General features: G+C 40.6%; 1 protein-coding gene across 2 annotated transcripts in view; it reads left to right on the forward strand.

Annotated features, from left to right (window-relative positions):
- enpp1 (ectonucleotide pyrophosphatase/phosphodiesterase 1) overlaps positions 1–20,243 on the forward strand; it is a 76,847-nt gene that overhangs the window by 32,492 nt on the left and 24,112 nt on the right. For both annotated transcript variants that reach the window (XM_056262644.1, XM_056262643.1), the window contains exons 13-16: positions 12,597–12,728; positions 13,701–13,732; positions 13,833–13,960; positions 14,498–14,567. In XM_056262644.1, coding sequence (XP_056118619.1) covers positions 12,597–12,728; positions 13,701–13,732; positions 13,833–13,960; positions 14,498–14,567 — 362 coding nt within the window. The remainder of the gene's footprint in view (positions 1–12,596; positions 12,729–13,700; positions 13,733–13,832; positions 13,961–14,497; positions 14,568–20,243) is intronic.

The following is a 20,243-nucleotide window of genomic DNA, read 5'->3' on the forward strand; positions in this document are numbered from 1 at the left end:
ATATCCCAAATATTCAAACTGATTAAAAATACAACCTATAATATTCAACAGGCGGTTTTCGGTCCATTTTATTTCGCTTTGCAAATTCGCTTCCACAAATTCAGTGGTTCAAATTCGACAGTAAATTCAACATTGACATCCAGGAGCTGCAGGAAAAGTAGTAGATTACCGAGCATAATCTCCATCTGCTGTTAGTCGACCACACCAGCAGGGGGTGCAAGCGCGTGTTGTTGACGAAGACCAGAGCAACAGTTAGTGCAAGCCATTCATTCATAAAAACTTATTTGCAAAAATGTAAGTGTATTTGTGATTATTATGACGTCTGTTTTATGTGAAATTCAGTGTGTTCACGATTACTTTTCCTGTGTAGCCTAAGTTACATGCATCTTTCTCTACCATGTAGGGTTGCCACCTGTCCCGGTTTTACCGGGATTGTCCTTCTTTTTAATAACCTGTCCCGGGAAATTTACGCACTCTCCCGGGACACTGAATGTCCCGGTTTTCAAAGGGCTACGTGAATATGTATGTTCAAACTGTGTAGCGCGCGCAACGGCAGAGAGGGAGAGAGCGAGAGACCTTGCGTGTGTGTGCTAGTGTGAGTCGAGTCTGCCTCAAGAAGCGCATAAGAAGCGCATGTAATCGGAGTGTGGAGCGCGCTTGCTGCACGAGGCGCGGGCGCGAGCACTTCCGTTTTTCTATCAACAGTGGAAACAACTTAAAATAGGCCTACTACTCTATCATTTCTGGTCATAGAAAATAAACATCATTCGCAACAATACATCATTCGCAACTACTTTTATTTGTGTAAACTCACAATAACAAGAAAACGTTGTGCTTTTGTAAAATAAAATAAAACAATCAGTCGCGCTCTTTTATGGTCTCCGTGAACTGGATCGCGTCTCAAAATAAACAAGCCCATAGGCTAAAGCTTGAAATGTCCACTTTTAAACGAACAAATTCGAATCAAAAGAAAATACAGTCTGATTATGTAATCCATATGAATTTCTTATCTAAAGGCGCATCTGCTTTACAGCGGAGATGGAGATATGTTGCAGCCGATTTAGAAAATACTAGTTTATTAATAAACAATTAAAATGCCTCGTTACTTTTTCAGAAACATTTATAATAGCCTATAAATCATCTATAGCCTTAGAAATATAGTGTTTGGCCTTAGAAAACCATTTTATCCATATAATTTGTGAATATTTTAAATGCTTAATAAAGGGGCAAAAAAAAATCATGAACAAAAATCTGAAAATACGCGAATATAGGATATATTTTTGCGCAGCATTCGGTGTATAGGCCTACAGTTAAAATTTAAATTTTGGTGTTCAACCGTTCATTTTTGGTCTTCAAACACCCCCCCCCCAGTTGGGCGGGTAATCGATATGTCCCGGTTTTTTATCAGACATAGGTGGCAACCCTACTACCATGAACGATAATGTTATTCCCCCGATGCGGATGTACAGATCCAGTGTTACATTTGACATATTTCTCTTGGTTGTTTAGTTGCCTTAACCTTATATTGCAGCGATGTGCTGCATGCAGTACTAGGGTTTGGTTTCCCTCAATATGTCAGGATTCCCCTGCTGGACATATAAAACGCTTAACGTAACTTAATGGACATAAAAGACCAAACTCGCAGGCTAGCAGATGGACTCAGAATATGAATTTAACGCGCAAAGTTTAATGCTGAGCGTTTCCCAGTGATATACTGGCATAAATTTGGTTTGACATTGGACATTCGCACATTTAGGGACCGTCTCTAAAGTTACATACGAAATTGGTATACACGTTTCTAACTTAAATACCATTTGAAAAGAACGACTTACAGTCATAAAGCCAACTGTAAAGTGTTCATGTAGGTGTCAGGCTCAGGCATAATGCGCAATTTATTCAAATAGATTGAAGTTTGCTATTGAAGTTAGAAACGTTTAGGCCTATAGGACTTGTTACTTTAGAGACGGTCCCTAAATGTGCGAATGTCAACCCAATTTTACATTTAGTCTTTTAGCTGGCACTTTTATCCAAAGCGACTAGTTAAACTAACAATATAGAACAACAATATGAAAGTGCTACTTCCCAGTTTAATCTAATGCAGTACATGTACAATACATACTTTCCAAATAAGGTGCGAGTTTGGTCTTTTATATCACTGTAGTCCATTAAGCTACGTTAAGCGCTTTGTCCTGACGGAATTCGGGGAATCTTTGAGTATGATGATGTATTGAGGGAAACAGATTATAATCCCATTCACTGTAGAAAAGTCTGATAACATAAGGCTACACAGGGAAAGTAACAATGAATGAAACATAAAAACAGCTTTTGTGCCTTTATCATCTTTTCCGCATATATACTGACCCAGATAATTGTCACAAAAAACATAATGCATGCTGAGTTTTTATGAATGAATGGCTTGCGCTAACTGTTGCTCTGGTCTTCGTCAACAACACGCGCTTGCACCCCCTGCTGGTGAGGTCGACTAACAGCAGATGGAGATTATGCTCGGTAATCTACTGCTTTTCCTGCAGCTCCTGGATGTCAACGTTGAATTTACTGTCGAATTTGAACCACTGAATTTGTGGAAGCGAATTTGCAAAGCGAAATAAAATGGACCGAAAACCGCCTGTTGAATATTATAGGTTGTATTTTTAATCAGTTTGAATATTTGGGAAATGAAATATGAAAGGTGAATATGGACAGAGGTGGGTAGAGTATCCAAAAACTGTACTCAAGTAAAAGTACAAGTACTTATAGAAATATTTACTCAAAGTAAAAGTAAAAGTAATAATCTTAAAAGTTACTTGAGTAAGAGTAAAAAAGTATCCAATGAAAAAACTACTCAAGTAGTTAGTTACTAGTTACTTTGGATCACATAGGCCTATATATATATATATATATATAACATGACATTATTTAGATATTTTTTTATTTTAATGACTAAAATTATCATAATTAGATGAGCTATCTTTGCAACAAAAACAGAAGAGACAAACATTATTTCTGTATATCTGTATATTATATCTATAGCCCGAAAACCATTGCCTGTCCTTTGGTTTGTATAATAGTATAATAACTTATACAACTACATTTGGATTATTAGACAATGTCGGAATAAAGTGACTCTATGGAGTTTTGCATTCATATGTAAAGGGTTGGGAACCATTGACACAGATTAGAAAGTGTTAAAACTCTGCACATGTGCCCGCAGTCATGTCATGCCAAACACAACCAACGATCAAATGCACGGATCTTCTTCTGTCTGTTCTCCAAAATGTATTTAAATGTAGGCTATATTTGTGAAAGCATCTTTAAACTGGTTAACTGTGTCTAATAAGGCAGGCAAAGGCATTCGTTTTCAAGTCGAGTTCGCACGTCACTGCGCAATACACACATTGTGTGTGTACACACATTCATAAACTGGACGATAGCTTATTTAATGTATAAATTAATGTATATGTCCAAGAAAAGGGTAATGTCATACTTTGTAGTAGTGCTATATGGCGTAATAATCTGTTTGGTTGTAAAATGTATTACCTGAATGAAATGAAATCGAATGTATCGTCGTGTGGAATAATTCATTCACAGACAGCTTACGAAGTAACATACGAAGATGTTCAACTAATAAAGATCTTCATCGCTGGCAAAAAAATATGATGCATTTGCAGATTTACTTTCTAGACTGTATGTAGACTACCGCCACTTCATACGTTCTTGATGTAATCTTGATGTTGATGTAATCTTCCTGTTACGACTCCGAGATGATTCAGTGCGTGCAGGAAACTGAACAGATCATTCAAACTGATTCGCGAACCGATTTAGACAGATCTGCCCAACTTGTTTGATGAAGTCTTTGAACAGAATCGACTCAAAAGAGTGATTCATTTGTGAATTGAGCATCGCTCATGCCCAGAAAAAAGAGAGAGCGCGCGCTTAGAATAAACTACGCTTTTAACAACATGTTACATATTGCATTAAAATAAAGTAACGAGAGGAACGTCGCCCAACGTAACGAAGTAAAAGTACCGTTTTTTCATTAGAAATGTACTCGAGTTAAAGTAAAAGTACCCACAATTAAATCTACTCTTAAAAGTAAAAAATTTCCAAAAAAATACTCAAGTAAATGTAACGAAGTAAATGTACTTCGTTACTACCCACCTCTGAATATGGATTATTGAAATTTTACTAATGAAAATGTGTTTGAAATGATTTGATTTGAAATATTCACAGCTTAAATATTCAACCATGCTAAATTTCAGCCTATAAAAATACAAGCCCTAAAAATACAATGCATTAAAATACAAGCAGGGTTAATGCAATGCATATTTTTTTCAAGTAGTACAATTCAACAGGCTTTTTGTTTCAAAAACATTTGGGATTATTTTACTTCCATAGCTAGGCCAAATGGAAGAACCCAATATTGGTATGCTTCGCCCCAGAAACCAAACCACAGGAACCTCCTGTGAGATGGAAGGATGGAGACGTGAAAGTATGCGTCTTTAGATCTATCGTGACAAACCAATCCTCGGTTTGGATTTGACTCACGATGATGGGGATAGTGAGCATCTTGAACCTGAACCTCCTCAGAGACCGGTTCAAGTGCCTTAGATCTAGAATTGGACGCAACCCTCAATCCTTCTTGGGAACTATGAAGTACCCGGACTCCCTGACTGGTGGGGGAACATGCTCTATGGCCCCTCGGGGCTGGTGTCCGGTGTTTTGTGCAAGTCCTTGACGGCACCCTGAAGCGGAGGACCGGCAGGGAAAGACCGACAACGACTCACAGTGTGCGAGCCCAAACACTGTCTGACTGCAGGCCTTTGACCTCGATCGCTCTCTCTCGGGGGGATATTGCCTAAATGCTTCACTCTGTTTTTTAGAATCCTGAAATCTCTCAATGACAGCATTAACCGCCTCACCGAACAGACCAGAGGTAGCAACGGGTGCGTCAAGGAGAAAGGCCCTGTCCTTCTCCTTGATGCCAGAGAGATTAAGCCACAGATGCCTCTCCATGGTTACCAGTGCTGACATGGAGCGGACGATTGCCCAGGTCGTCTCCTTGGTAACCCGGTGAGACAAATCTGTGGCTTTACGGAGCTCAGCAATATCTTCCATTTTTAGGGCCCTCGTCTCTTAACAGGTCGGCCTGGTACGCCTGCAAGATGGCCATCGTGTGCAGGCTTGCACCAGCCCGACCCGCCGCCATATAAGCTCTGCCAACCAAAGCAGATGTAGTACGACATGGCTTAGAGGGCAGTGCCGGTGTTTTAAGGGATGATGCAAGGTCGGGTGAGAGGTAACTGGCCAAAGCTTCCTCAACCCGAGGCATCATCCCATATCCGTTTTCTCTAACCCCCATTATGTTACTATAATTAAACATCGGGGGGTTAGACAGGCGCGCTGAGAAGGGCCTGTTCCAGGATTTACACAACTCGTTGTGTAAATCCGGAAAAAAAAACGGTAGAGACTGGCGTGGAGGCTGTGCGCGGTGCTGCAGGAAGCGCTCGTCAACTTTTGACTCGTGCTTCCTGCCTCTCTTGTGGCCAACTAATATTCAGTTTGGCCACAGCCCGCGTTACAACCTCCAAAAGCTCATCATAACTGGGCGCATACTGATTTGGATGATGTGTCTCACTTTGATCCCCCTCCACGATGCTGAGCACGTCTAATTCCTCGGAATCAGACAGCTGCAGCACCGGGTCTACATCCCGATCGGGAGAAGCCACGGGGCGTGTTTCCGAACGAGGGATTGGGAAATCTGAGCTTTCAGATGAGGATTGGGAAAGTGCCTTGGCAGTCCCGATCCCCTCTGAATGGTCTTTTTTTGAGCCCCACGATCGAAGCGGCCAGGGACCTGAACCACGGGGCGCGCGCATCTGGCCATCCTCGGAAAATAAAGCCAGACGGGAACGCAGCACTCTCATTGAAAGACCCTCGAGCGCTGCCTGTGCGTGCTGCATTCCCATACAAGACACACACATCTCGTGTGTGTCCCCAGCCGTAATGTAGCGTGGACACGGGAACACACACTTCTTAAACTATAAACACTATATAAAGTAGTACTTTCAGACAAAACAACACCAAATAGGACAAACTGTTTTCACACACACAGAGCGCTTGCTGAATAGCAAAAAGCTGTCTTTTCTGTGTGCCGGTGTGCTTTTGTACACATCCGTATATGCCGCCACATGCTACGTCATCACGCAATGCCAATAGGATTGGATTAGTTTTCCTTCATAAATTCAGACGTGCTACGCTGAAGGGCGTTCCCATACTGTCGTCATCGACGCAGTTCGAGTTCCCTCGAAAGGGAACTAACATTAAACACACAGAAAGCTAATGTTAACAGTATTTTCCTGTCGCCTTTGTCTGCAGTGTTGTGTTCTGTAGCACTGCAAGTTGTCCTAGAAGAATTAGTCTCTTAGCCCTCCTTTTTGCTCTTTAAATTACATAACTTGTACATCTACATTCCATCTCTGTTATCAGGAAACCCACGACACACAACAAAAACACAAATCTAATCATGATGTCCTTCATCCACTAGTTGTCGACGTTATTGAAATCCTCCCTTTGACTTCAGCTAAACAACAGACGAAATGCTGAACAACAGCCAAAAGCATAATTTCCAAGGGGGTAATCCATCAGCTGGAAGTTGAAGCCTCGCGGGAGCCGCCATTGTAGCAGACCATCACCTGCTGTTAGCATCCCATTGACTCCCATTCATTTTGGCGTCACTTTGACAGCGAATAACTTTACATCTGAGGCGTCCAAAGACTTCGTTGGTCCATTATTAATTTCTAAAGAAACACGACAATGTATAAAATGTTCCATTACTTTGTATCTTACGTTATAGCCCCGTAGATGCCGTTTTTTTTTAAAAATAAGCTAAAGATTGCGTCATAACCACGGGACTTTCTGTCGCACAATAGAGACATTACCGTAAAGACAGGAGGAGAAGCTCGCAGGCAATCTTTAACTGTCTATGAGGCAATCAGGAGGACATGGAGGCACAAAGTCAAGGTAGAAGCCCATAAATAGAGAGTCTATAAAAGCAATGGGACAAAATGTTTCAACAACGTTTTTGAGGAATTAGGTGATTCAGATTTATCTTGGCACAGTTACTATAAGATTTTCAACTGCCAGACTGTCGTCACGCTCAGTTTGAGCCTGCGCAGTCGCTCAGACATCAGACAGGAAGTGCAATAATCGGGCTTCAAGTCTTCTCCGTTGAAATCAATGGGGTCGCTCTGTCCATTTCTTTTACTGTCTATGATAATTTCCTTGTTACTTACTCAACAGAATGTTTAAAAAGGACCATCAATATAAAGTGTAACCAGCCATCTTTAGTCTAGTTTGCTAATAAACAATAATTGTTATTTTATAAACATAATTACAATGCCTAGTAATCTTTCGAGTTACAGATAGCAGTCAACAAAGCAATAACAAGAGTCGAGACATGAGCTTCCTGAGCTTCAGACACATACACCACACTCACTGGCAAAAGGCTACCGCCAAGAAAATCCCGAGCACAGCAATAGAAAAATAAAATAAAATAAATAAAACAGTATTTTAGGCACAAATGCCAACACACAGTTCTAGTGGATCATAAGTAATGATTGAGAGGGATTTTTTTTTTATGAGTCCTGCATAGTGCACCTTTAACTTCAACATGAGACCAAATATTTATTGGAAGATGTTATGGCAGGAGCTATAGGGTACAATGGGGTAAAAGGCCCCTTTTAATGAAAATGTGGTGATTTATAGTGCACTATGTGCTATTCGCCATGTAGAAAATAGTACATTTGTGAACAAGTGAACGACTTCAGCCGTAGCTTCAGCGTCTATTTATAATGTAGGGGGCGGGACTAGATTCTAGAGAGCATTTGATTGGACAGAAAATCTGATGAGAAGCTGAAGTGTAACATGTCATGTCAAGTCAAGTCACCTTTATTTATATAGCACTTTTTACAATACAGATTGTTTTAAAGTAGCTTTACAGTAATAACAGGAAAATAATGCAACAAAGTTTGTTTCTTGAAGAAAATAGCATCATAGTCTAGCTTAAGTTAGTTCAGTGATGGCTCATATTTGTTGTAAAAAAAGTTATTAATTTAGTTCATTAAATATATATATACAGTTAGGTCCATATATATTTGGACACAGGCACAATTTTCATACATTTGGCTCTGTATGCCACCAGAATAAAATTAAAATGAAACAAGCAGGGTGAATTTGAAGTGCAGACTTTCAGCTTTAATTCAAGAAGTTGAACAAAAATATCAGGTTAACATTTTAGAAACTGCAACCATTTTTATACACAGTCCCCCCCATTTTCAGGGGCTCAAATGTTATTGGACAAATTAATATAATCATAAATAAAATGTTTATTTTTAATATTTTGTTGAGTATCATTTGCAGACAATAACTGCCTGAAGTCTGAAACTCATGGACATCACCAAAGACTGGGTTTCCTGCTTTGTGATGCTTTGGCAGGCCTTAACTGCAGCTGTCTTCAGTTGTTGTTTGTTCGTGTGTCTTTTTGCCTTTAGTTTTGCCTTCAGCAAGTGAAATGCATGCTCGATCGGGTTGAGATCAGGTGATTTACTCGGCCATTGTGTTTTGGATCATTGTCCATCTGAACCGTAAAACGCCTTCCAACCAACTTTGGTGCATTTGGCTGAATCTGGGCAGACAGTACATTCCTATACACTTCAGAATTCATCCGGCTGCTTCTGTCTTCTGTCACATCATCAATAAACACCAGTGCCCCTGGAGGCCATGGATGCCCATGCCATCACACTGCCTCCAGCATGTTTTACAGATGACTTTGCATGCTTTGGATCATGAGCTGTTCCAAGCCTTCTCCATACTTTTTTCTTCCCGTCATTTTGGTACAGTTTGATCTTAGTTTCATCTGTCCAAAGAATGCTTTTCCAGAACTGGTCAGGCTTTTTTAGATGTTTTTTGGCATAGTCTAATCTGACCTTTCTATTCTTGATGCTTATGAATGGTTTGGAGGTTGTGGTGAACTCTCTGTATTTGCTCTCCTGAAGTCTTCTCTTGATTGTAGACTTTGACAATGACACGCCTACCTCCTGGACAGTGTCCTTCACTTGGCTGGATGTTGTGAATGTTTTTTTCTTTATCACGGAGAGGATCCTGCGATCATCTACCACTGATATCTTCCAAGGACGTCCAGGCCTTTTTATGTTGCTGAGCTCACCAGTGCATTCTTTTTTTCTCAGAATGTACCAAACTGTTGATTTGGCCACTCCTAATATTCCAGCTGTCTCTTGGATGGATTTATTTTGTTTTTGAAGCCTAATGATGGCCTGTTTGACTTGCATGGAGAGCTCCTTTGAACGCATGATGTAGGTTCACAGCAATAGATTCCAAATGCAAATACTACACATAGAATCAACTCCAGACCTTTTACCTGCTTAATTGATGAAGAAATAACGTGGCCCACACTTGTCCATGAAACCGCTTTTAATTCAATTGTCCAATGACTTTTGGTCCCTTGAAAAAGGGGGGGGGGGGGGGGGGGGGATGGCTATTCCTAAACCCATTTGGATTTAAATACCCTCAAATTAAACCTGAGAGTATGCACTTTCAGGCAATATCCATTATATAACTGTAGCTTGAATATGTTTTGGTAAATACCAGAAAAAAAAGGAAAAGAAAAGTGCCTGTGTCCAAATATATATGGACCTGACTTTATATAGTCGCTCTGGAGAAAACCGTGATGTCATCGTCCAGCTCAGTTCAGTTCTCATATAATGGTGTCAATGCAGGAAGATCAATAATATTGTTGAATATTAAATGTGCCCAACTAAGCAAGCCAAAAGCCAAAGGCGACAGTGGTAAGGAACCAAAACTCATCAGGTGGCAGAATTGGGAAAATAACTTTGGGAGAAACCAGGCTTAGTCGGGGTTGCCATTCTTCTTATGATGTAATGAGTACATCGGGTGTTATAGGAAGTGTTTCCGCCTGACCTAGTTTAGGCTGCCTAATAATCATTTAACTGATTTGAATAATAGAAATGCATAATGTTTTATGTGTATGCCAGGTTAAAGAGATGTGTTTTTAGTCTAGATTTAAACTGACAGAGTGTGTCTGCTTCTCGAAAAATGCTAGGAAGACTGTTCCAAAGTTTGGGTGCTAAATAGGAAAAGGATCTACCGGCAGCAGTTGATTTTGATATTCTAGGTATTATCAACTGGGCAGAATTTTGAGATCGCAATAGATGTGAAGGACTATAATGCGTTAAGAGCTCTCTCAAGTACTGGGGAGCTAAACCATTTAGTGCTTTGTAAGTAATCAGCAATATTTAAAAACGATATTTAATAGGGAGCCAATGCAGTGTTGACAGAACCGGGCTAATATGGTCATACTTCCTGGTTCTAGTAAGAACTCTAGCTTCTGCGTTTTGGACCAACTGGACTTTGTTTATTAAACGTGCAGGGCAACCACCCATAAGAGCATTACAATTATCTAGCCTTGAGGTCATGAACGCATGAACTAACTGTTCCGCATTTGTCATTGAGAGCATATGTCGTAATTTACAGATGCTAGAAACCTGGCTTTCAAATGAAAGATTGGAATCAAAGAGCAAACCCAGGATCCTAACCGACGACGAAGACTTGAAAGAGCTGCCATCAAGTGTTAGATCGTATTCTAGGTTATTAAAGGGGTGGTTCAGGATTTTTGACATCGGGCCTCATTTCCAGGTGAGCCGTAGTGTTATTTATCAGTAGAGACAGTTTTCAAAAATTTTCATCCAGTCGTTCCAGTCGCATAGTTCGCCGGTGCTAGGCTAGCGCGAGTCAACGGTAACTGCTAGCCAACCATTAAAAACAGTTTTAGCCACTCCACAGTACACCAAAAGCAAATAAATTATAACGCCAGACTATCCATGTAAATGTCTGTTAAGAGAATAATGTTAGAAATCAAACTACTCTTGCATCTCAATGATCGCTATACATTTACAGGAACTAGTTTCTCAGCAACGGCGGAATTTTACTTTACTTCGGTTAGTAGTCCTGCGCCGAAAAGTAAACACAGAACCGAAGCGCACTACAGTCGGGACTACCTGTACTACCTCTCTCTACCTCTCTCTCTCTACCTCTCTCTCTCACTACCTCTCTCTACCTCTCTCACTACCTCTCTCGGTTGCCTAGGTAACTACATATCACTCCGCCACTGCTGTAGACTGTGCTAATAAATACAGGGAACAAAGTATAACTATTGCAATGCAATGGAAGGGTAGTTTGATTTCTAACATTATTCTCTTAACAGACATTTACATGGATAGTCTGGCGTTATAATTTATTTGCTTTTGGTGTACTGTGGAGTGGGTAAAACTGTTTTTAATGGCAGGCTAGCAGGTACCGTTGACTCGCGCTAGCCTAGCACCGGCGAACTATGCAACTGGAACGACTGGATGAAATTTTTTGAAAACGGTCTCTACTGATAAATAACACTAAGGCTCACTTGGAAATGAGGCCCGATGTCCAAAATTCTGAACCACCCCTTTAAGTGAGGACGTTTTTGGGCCAATAATTAGAATCTCTGTTTTTTTCAGAGTTAAGTAGTAGGAAATTCAGCACTAAAATCCAGCAACACTAACAGAGAGATACAACCGGATGATGAGAGATACAACCGCACGATCGGATGATGAGAGCAAATCATTTGTAACTCTAATGAGAGCAGTCTCAGTAGTATGATACTGAGAACGACTGTATGTCATCTAAATCATTGAGACATATTGGCCGAAGTGAGAGACTGTAAGTTTTGTTTTGGAGCACACTAGCTTAAAGATAACAACAAGACTAACACATTCATACTATAAGCCAAAACACTTCCCTTTTTGATTTCATGAGAACTTTATCTAAAATTAAATTGCAAACAGAAAAAAAGAAAGCTAATTCAAAAGTATCTCAATGATGCTTAAATATCACTGGTTCCCACCTAACTGGGTTGGCACAGAAGTTAGCACAGCAGTGACATCTGTTTGACGTGTGTCTCCATTTGAGATTGGGGCAAATTAAAGGCGTGTGGGATTGCACATGTGTCTCCTGCCCTTCAAGTACGTCACGAGGCTTGCTAGCATGCTAATTTTGACTCTTGTGTTTTTAATTTACTGTGCCGCTCTGCCTTTTTGGTTGGAGTGATTGTGAATGTATACTGAGGTTGTATATTTTGATGTGCTGCACTTCAGTTGAATCACTGATGTTTAATTAGTACTCGCTCAAGAATATAATGAGAGAAGTGGTGGTTTTGCTGTAAGCCTTTACTGTCAGTGAATTATATGCTTCCTTTGACACTACAGTGAGAGAAAAAAGAGTTGAATGTTATAATACTAGAGTGAACACATTAAGTTTGGCAAAATGTTTTATATCTATAGTTCTCCCATAACTTTACTCACTTTATTTACTCACACTTTCTTTTTGTGAAACAAAGAATTCATACTTGTTTGCCTTGACATGGGGGGTGAAAAAATCATGAATTAATGAACAAAATTAAATGTGCAACCTGTGAAATCTAAGTTCATTTCTAATGATTTTGTCCTTCTCTGTGTCTATAAAACATGCAGGGATGGAAGAAGCGTCATGTAAGAAAGCTGCATACGTCTCCGATTATCTGGATAACACTGATGACATCACTGTCATCCAGGGCCCTGCGGCAAGAGTCCGGCCCAGACGTTTGCCTGATGAGTTCTTCTCCTGTAAGCAGATAGATTTGTCATAGATTTAACACATCCTTGCTGTTTGAGTGTTTCTTCAACTAATCACTGTGTTGCAGCAGTTGATTATTAATTTTTAATTACGTCTTGCAGGTTTGCGGTATAAAGGTCACAATATAACTTATTCATTATTTTTTGCTATTTTTTCATATTCCAAATGTAGACTTAATTAAAAAACTAAGATAATCTAAATACAACGTTATATAATCATAAATAACTTATATAACATTATATAATTTTTATATAAAGTGTTTTTAATTTTTTACACAATTTGCGACTGAACCACAGTTGTGGTGTAATTTCCACTGTGACCAACAATTTTGTCCCTAATAAAGTTTTAGCGATTTTTAACACTATACTGTATAAATTAGTGTTGCTTACCAGTGTCAGTAAAGAACCTGAAGTGAAATATGTAAAAACAATATATAAAAAAAAAAAAACATTGTTTTAAAGAAATAAAAACAAAAACAACAATCAGCAAAAATGCATTAAATTGATCAGATGCGACTAAAAAATTAAAATAAATCAAATTTTCAAATGAAAGCTAGCAGAACATCTGTTTTCAACATGGGTGCTAATAATAATAAATGTTTCTTGAGCGAGAATATTAGAATGATTTCTGAAGGATCATGTGACACTGAAGACTGGAGGAATGATGATGAAAATTCAACTTTGCATCACAGGAATAAATTACATTTAAAAATATTGTCAAATAGAAAAGTTATTTTAAATTGTAATAATATTTCACAATATTCTTAATCAAATAAATACAGCATTGATGAGCAAAAACATCTTATCGACCCCAAATAAACGGTAGTGTAAATATCATGAGAAAGTGTAAAAAGCGGGCCTAGTGCACATAGTTGAAGAAACAATCATTTATAAAAAGTGTTTTGTCCATTAAATGCAAGTCAAACGATCCATCTCTTCTCTTTCCCTGTATTCATCTGGCAGTTGATTATGAAGGTCTCGTGAAGAACCTTTCGGTATGAGCCTGTCAGCATCCCCACACCTCACTTATAGACCACATCTTCTACTGTATCATGCTGAAACCATTATTCTTTCCTTCTTTCTTTCTGTTTGAAGTGCAGAGAACCTGATCAGCCGATGAGGCCGTATCTGAAGGAGCACCTCCCCAAACGCCTTCACTTTGCACATAGCATCCGTATCGAGCGAGCACATCTCTACATGCAGCCGCAGTGGCAAGCAGCACTGTGAGTTTGGCACTTGTCATGAGTGCTATAATGAAGGAAATCAATATCCTCAAAGTATTAATGTGTTTGTAAAACTTATGGGGAAAAACAGTGTTTAACCGTTTGATGTTTTTGATCAATGTGCGAACCGTTCCGTTTCAAAATGGTATCTAGAATTTGACTGAAGACATTTGAAGATTTGGTTACACTTTATTTCGATGGCCACTTTAGACATTCTACTAACTCTCATCAGAGTATTTGTAGGCTGTTAGGTTAGAGTTTGGGTTATTAGAATAAGTTGACATGCAGTTGTAAAGTTACTTACAGTCAGTAGAATGCCTTCTGGGAAGCATTAAACTAAAGTGTTAGCAGATATTAATCAGACAGTCTACTAATACTCGAATCACTGGCAATTTACATTTGCAAACGGAGTAGAAGTGGACCATCAAAATAAAGTGTTACCGAAGAATTTTTTTTTTTTAATCAGCACTCAAGCTGGCATGTACTCAGTCCTAAAGTATTTTGTAAAGTATTTTTCTTTCCCACCTTGGTCAACAGAAAACCGAGTGAAATTAAATACTGCAGTGGTGGCTTCCATGGTTCAGATAATGTCTTCAAGAACATGCAGGTTGGTTTTTGAAATACTGTCATATTCAAAGCACTTGTCTTGTATTATGCAAGTCAATAAATAAAACAAATGTCAAGCATAGTCATCTAGATATTGATGATTTTAGCTGATGTTACCAATAGATTTTCTTTACCCATTATGTCGAAACGTGAAGTTCAAAAGGCTTCCTTCCCAAAACAGGATTTAAAAAGTACTGTAAAGTAAAAATTTTAAAAGTGCACTTAAGTGTGTCATAAATGTACAATTCTGTCATTAATAACTCTCATGTCGTTCCAAACCCGTAAGACTTTCATTCATCTTCAGAACACAAATGAAGATATTTTTAATGAAATCTAAGAGCTTTCTGTCCCTCCATTGACAGCTACGCAACTACCACTTTGACGCTTCAAAAAGTTCATAAACAGGTCGTAAAAGAATTGAAATTTTGAAAAAGAAGTCAAAATTTTCTTGATTGCTTTACATGAACAGATTTAATTTAGGCTTTTATTCACATTTAAACATTGATCAGCGAACATAAACAGAAGCTCAACCGACGCGCGAGAACAAACCTCTTGCAGAAGCTCAAACGTGCTGCGTAACACGAGAATGAACCTCATTGGTTCTTGAGGAAGCTCAAACGTGCTGCGTAACACGAGAATGAACCTCATTGGTTCTTGAGGAAGCTCAAACGTGCTGCGTAACACGAGAATGAACCTCATTGGTTCTTGAGGAAGCTCAAACGTGCTGCGTAACACGAGAATGAACCTCATTGGTTCTTGAGGAAGCTCAAACGTGCTGCGTAACATGAGAATGAACCTCATTGGTTCTTGTAAAAGCTAAAACGTGCTGCGTAACACGAGAATGAACCTCATTGGTTCTTGTAGAAGCTCAAACGTGCTGCGTAACACGAGAATGAACCACATTGGTTCTTGAGGAAGCTCAAACGTGCTGCGTAACACTATAATGAACCTCATTGGTTCTTGTAGAAGCTCAAACGTGCTGCGTAACACGAGAATGAACCTCATTGGTTCTTGAGGAAGCTCAAACGTGCTGCGTAACACTATAATGAACCTCATTGGTTCTTGTAGAAGCTCAAACGTGCTGCGTAACACGAGAATGAACCTCATTGGTTCTTGAGGAAGCTCAAACGTGCTGCGTAACATGAGAATGAACCTCATTGGTTCTTGTAGAAGCTCAAACGTGATGCGTAACACTAGAATGAACCTCATTGGTTCTTGTAGAAGCTCAAACGTGCTGCGTAACACGAGAATGAACCTCATTGGTTCTTGTAGAAGCTCAAACGTGCTGCGTAACACGAGAATGAACCTCATTGGTTCTTGTAGAAGCTCAAACGTGATGCGTAACACTAGAATGAACCTCATTGGTTCTTGTAGAAGCTCAAACGTGCTGCGTAACACGAGAATGAACCTCATTGGTTCTTGAGGAAGCTCAACGTGCTGCGTAACATGAGAATGAACCTCATTGGTTCTTGTTGAAGCTCAACCGTGCTGCGTAACACGAGAATGAACCTCATTGGTTCTTGAGGAAGCTCAAACGTGCTGCGTAATACGAGAATGAACCTCATTGGTTCTTGAGGAAGCTCAAACGTGCTGCGTAACACGAGAATGAACCTCATTGGTTCTTGAGGAAGCTCAAACGTGCTGCGTAACACGAGAATGAACCTCATTGGTTCTTGCTGAAGCTCAAACGTGCTGCGTAACACGAGAATGAACCTCATTGGTTCTTGTTGAAGCTCAACCGTGCTGCGTAACACGAGAATGAACCTCATTGGTTCTTGAGGAAGCTCAAACGTGCTGCGTAACACGAGAATGAACCTCATTGGTTCTTGTAGAAGCTCAACCGTGCTGCGTAACACGAGAATGAACCTCATTGGTTCTTGCTGAAGCTCAAACGTGCTGCGTAACACGAGAATGAACCTCATTGGTTCTTGAGGAAGCTCAAACGTGCTGCGTAACACGAGAATGAACCTCATTGGTTCTTGTAGAAGCTCAAACGTGCTGCGTAACACGAGAATGAACCTCATTGGTTCTTGTAGAAGCTCAAATGTGCTGCGTAACACGAGAATGAACCTCATTGGTTATTGAGGAAGCTCAAACGTGCTGCGTAACACGAGAATGAACCTCATTGGTTCTTGTAGAAGTTCAAACGTGCTGCGTAACACGAGAATGAACCTCATTGGTTCTTGTAGAAGCTCAAACGTGCTGCGTAACACGAGAATGAACCTCATTGGTTCTTGTTGAAGCTCAAACGTGCTGCGTAACACGAGAATGAACCTCATTGGTTCTTGTAGAAGTTCAAACGTGCTGCGTAACACGAGAATGAACCTCATTGGTTCTTGTAGAAGCTCAAACGTGCTGCGTAACACGAGAATGAACCTCATTGGTTCTTGAGGAAGCTCAAACGTGCTGCGTAACACGAGAATGAACCTCATTGGTTCTTGAGGAAGCTCAAACGTGCTGCGTAACACGAGAATGAACCTCATTGGTTCTTGAGGAAGCTCAAACGTGCTGCGTAACACGAGAATGAACCTCATTGGTTCTTGAGGAAGCTGAAACGTGCTGCGTAACACGAGAATGAACCTCATTGGTTCTTGTAGAAGCTCAAACGTGCTGCGTAACACGAGAATGAACCTCATTGGTTCTTGAGGAAGCTCAAACGTGCTGCGTAACACGAGAATGAACCTCATTGGTTCTTGTAGAAGCTCAAACGTGCTGCGTAACACGAGAATGAACCTCATTGGTTCTTGAGGAAGCTCAAACGTGCTGCGTAACATGAGAATGAACCTCATTGGTTCTTGTTGAAGCTCAACCGTGCTGCGTAACACGAGAATGAACCTCATTGGTTCTTGAGGAAGCTCAAACGTGCTGCGTAACACGAGAATGAACCTCATTGGTTCTTGAGGAAGCTCAAACGTGCTGCGTAACACGAGAATGAACCTCATTGGTTCTTGCTGAAGCTCAAACGTGCTGCGTAACACGAGAATGAACCTCATTGGTTCTTGTTGAAGCTCAACCGTGCTGCGTAACACGAGAATGAACCTCATTGGTTCTTGAGGAAGCTCAAACGTGCTGCGTAATACGAGAATGAACCTCATTGGTTCTTGAGGAAGCTCAAACGTGCTGCGTAACACGAGAATGAACCTCATTGGTTCTTGCTGAAGCTCAAACGTGCTGCGTAACACGAGAATGAACCTCATTGGTTCTTGAGGAAGCTCAAACGTGCTGCGGAACACGAGAATGAACCTCATTGGTTCTTGTAGAAGCTCAAACGTGCTGCGTAACACGAGAATGAACCTCATTGGTTCTTGTAGAAGCTCAAATGTGCTGCGTAACACGAGAATGAACCTTATTGGTTCTTGAGGAAGCTCAAACGTGCTGCGTAACACGAGAATGAACCTCATTGGTTCTTGTAGAAGTTCAAACGTGCTGCGTAACACGAGAATGAACCTCATTGGTTCTTGTAGAAGCTCAAACGTGCTGCGTAACACGAGAATGAACCTCATTGGTTCTTGTTGAAGCTCAAACGTGCTGCGTAACACGAGAATGAACCTCATTGGTTCTTGTAGAAGTTCAAACGTGCTGCGTAACACGAGAATGAACCTCATTGGTTCTTGTAGAAGCTCAAACGTGCTGCGTAACACGAGAATGAACCTCATTGGTTCTTGTAGAAGCTCAAACGTGCTGCGTAACACGAGAATGAACCTCATTGGTTCTTGCTGAAGCTCAAACGTGCTGCATAACACGAGAATGAACCTCATGGGTTCTTGCTGAAGCTCAAACGTGCTGCATAACACGAGAATGAACCTCATTGGTTCTTGTAGAAGCTCAAACGTGCTGCGTAACACTAGAATGAACCTCATTGGTTCTTGTTGAAGCTCAAACGTGCTGCGTAACACTAGAATGACCTCATTGGTTCTTGAAGAAGCTCAAACGTGCTGCGTAACACGAGAATGAACCTCATTGGTTCTTGTAGAAGTTCAAATGTGCTGCGTAACACGAGAATGAACCTCATTGGTTCTTGAGGAAGCTCAAACGTGCTGCGTAACACGAGAATGAACCTCATTGGTTCTTGTAGAAGCTCAAACGTGCTGCGTAACACGAGAATGAACCTCATTGGTTCTTGCTGAAGCTCAAACGTGCTGCATAACAGGAGAATGAACCTCATTGGTTCTTGCTGAAGCTCAAACGTGCTGCATAACACGAGAATGAACCTCATTGGTTCTTGTAGAAGGTCAAAGTGCTGCGTAACACTAGAATGAACCTCATTGGTTCTTGTAGAAGCTCAAACGTGCTGCGTAACACGAGAATGAACCTCATTGGTTCTTGTTGAAGCTCAAACGTGCTGCGTAACACTAGAATGACCTCATTGGTTCTTGAGGAAGCTCAAACGTGCTGCGTAACACGAGAATGAACCTCATTGGTTCTTGTAGAAGTTCAAATGTGCTGCGTAACACGAGAATGAACCTCATTGGTTCTTGAGGAAGCTCAAACGTGCTGCGTATCACGAGAATGAACCTCATTGGTTCTTGTAGAAGCTCAAACGTGCTGCGTAACACGAGAATGAACCTCATTGGTTCTTGCTGAAGCTCAAACGTGCTGCGTAACATGAGAATGAACCTCATTGGTTCTTGTAGAAGTTCAAAAGTGCTGCGTATCACGAGAATGAACCTCATTGGTTCTTGTAGAAGCTCAAACGTGCTGCGTAACACGAGAATGAACCTCATTGGTTCTTGCTGAAGCTCAAACGTGCTGCGTAACATGAGAATGAACCTCATTGGTTCTTGCTGAAGCTCAAACGTGCTGCGTAACACGAGAATGAACCTCATTGGTTCTTGTAGAAGTTCAAATGTGCTGCGTAACACGAGAATGAACCTCATTGGTTCTTGAGGAAGCTCAAACGTGCTGCGTATCACGAGAATGAACCTCATTGGTTCTTGTAGAAGCTCAAACGTGCTGCGTAACACGAGAATGAACGTCATTGGTTCTTGTAGAAGTTCAAATGTGCTGCGTAACACGAGAATGAACCTCATTGGTTCTTGTAGAAGTTCAAATGTGCTGCGTAACACGAGAATGAACCTCATTGGTTCTTGTTGAAGCTCAAACGTGCTGCGTAACACGAGAATGAACCTCATTGGTTCTTGTAGAAGTTCAAATGTGCTGCGTAACACGAGAATGAACCTCATTGGTTCTTGTAGAGCTCAAACGTGCTGCGTAACACGAGAATGAACCTCATTGGTTCTTGCTGAAGCTCAAACGTGCTGCATAACACGAGAATGAACCTCATTGGTTCTTGTAGAAGTTCAAACGTGCTGCGTAACACGAGAATGAACCTCATTGGTTCTTGTAGAAGTTCAAATGTGCTGCGTAACACGAGAATGAACCTCATTGGTTCTTGTAGAAGCTCAAACGTGCTGCGTAACACGAGAATGAACCTCATTGGTTCTTGCGGAAGCTCAACGTGCTGCGTAACATGAGAATGAACCTCATTGGTTCTTGTAGAAGCTCAAACGTGCTGCGTAACACGAGAATGAACCTCATTGGTTCTTGTAGAAGTTCAAATGTGCTGCGTAACACGAGAATGAACCTCATTGGTTCTTGCGGAAGCTCAACGTGCTGCGTAACATGAGAATGAACCTCATTGGTTCTTGTAGAAGCTCAAACGTGCTGCGTAACACGA

The sequence above is a fragment of the Rhinichthys klamathensis genome, unplaced genomic scaffold (assembly GCF_029890125.1).
Source record: "Rhinichthys klamathensis goyatoka isolate OS25496 unplaced genomic scaffold, OSU_Roscu_1.1 h1tg000196l_1, whole genome shotgun sequence".
NCBI lineage: Eukaryota > Metazoa > Chordata > Actinopteri > Cypriniformes > Leuciscidae > Rhinichthys > Rhinichthys klamathensis.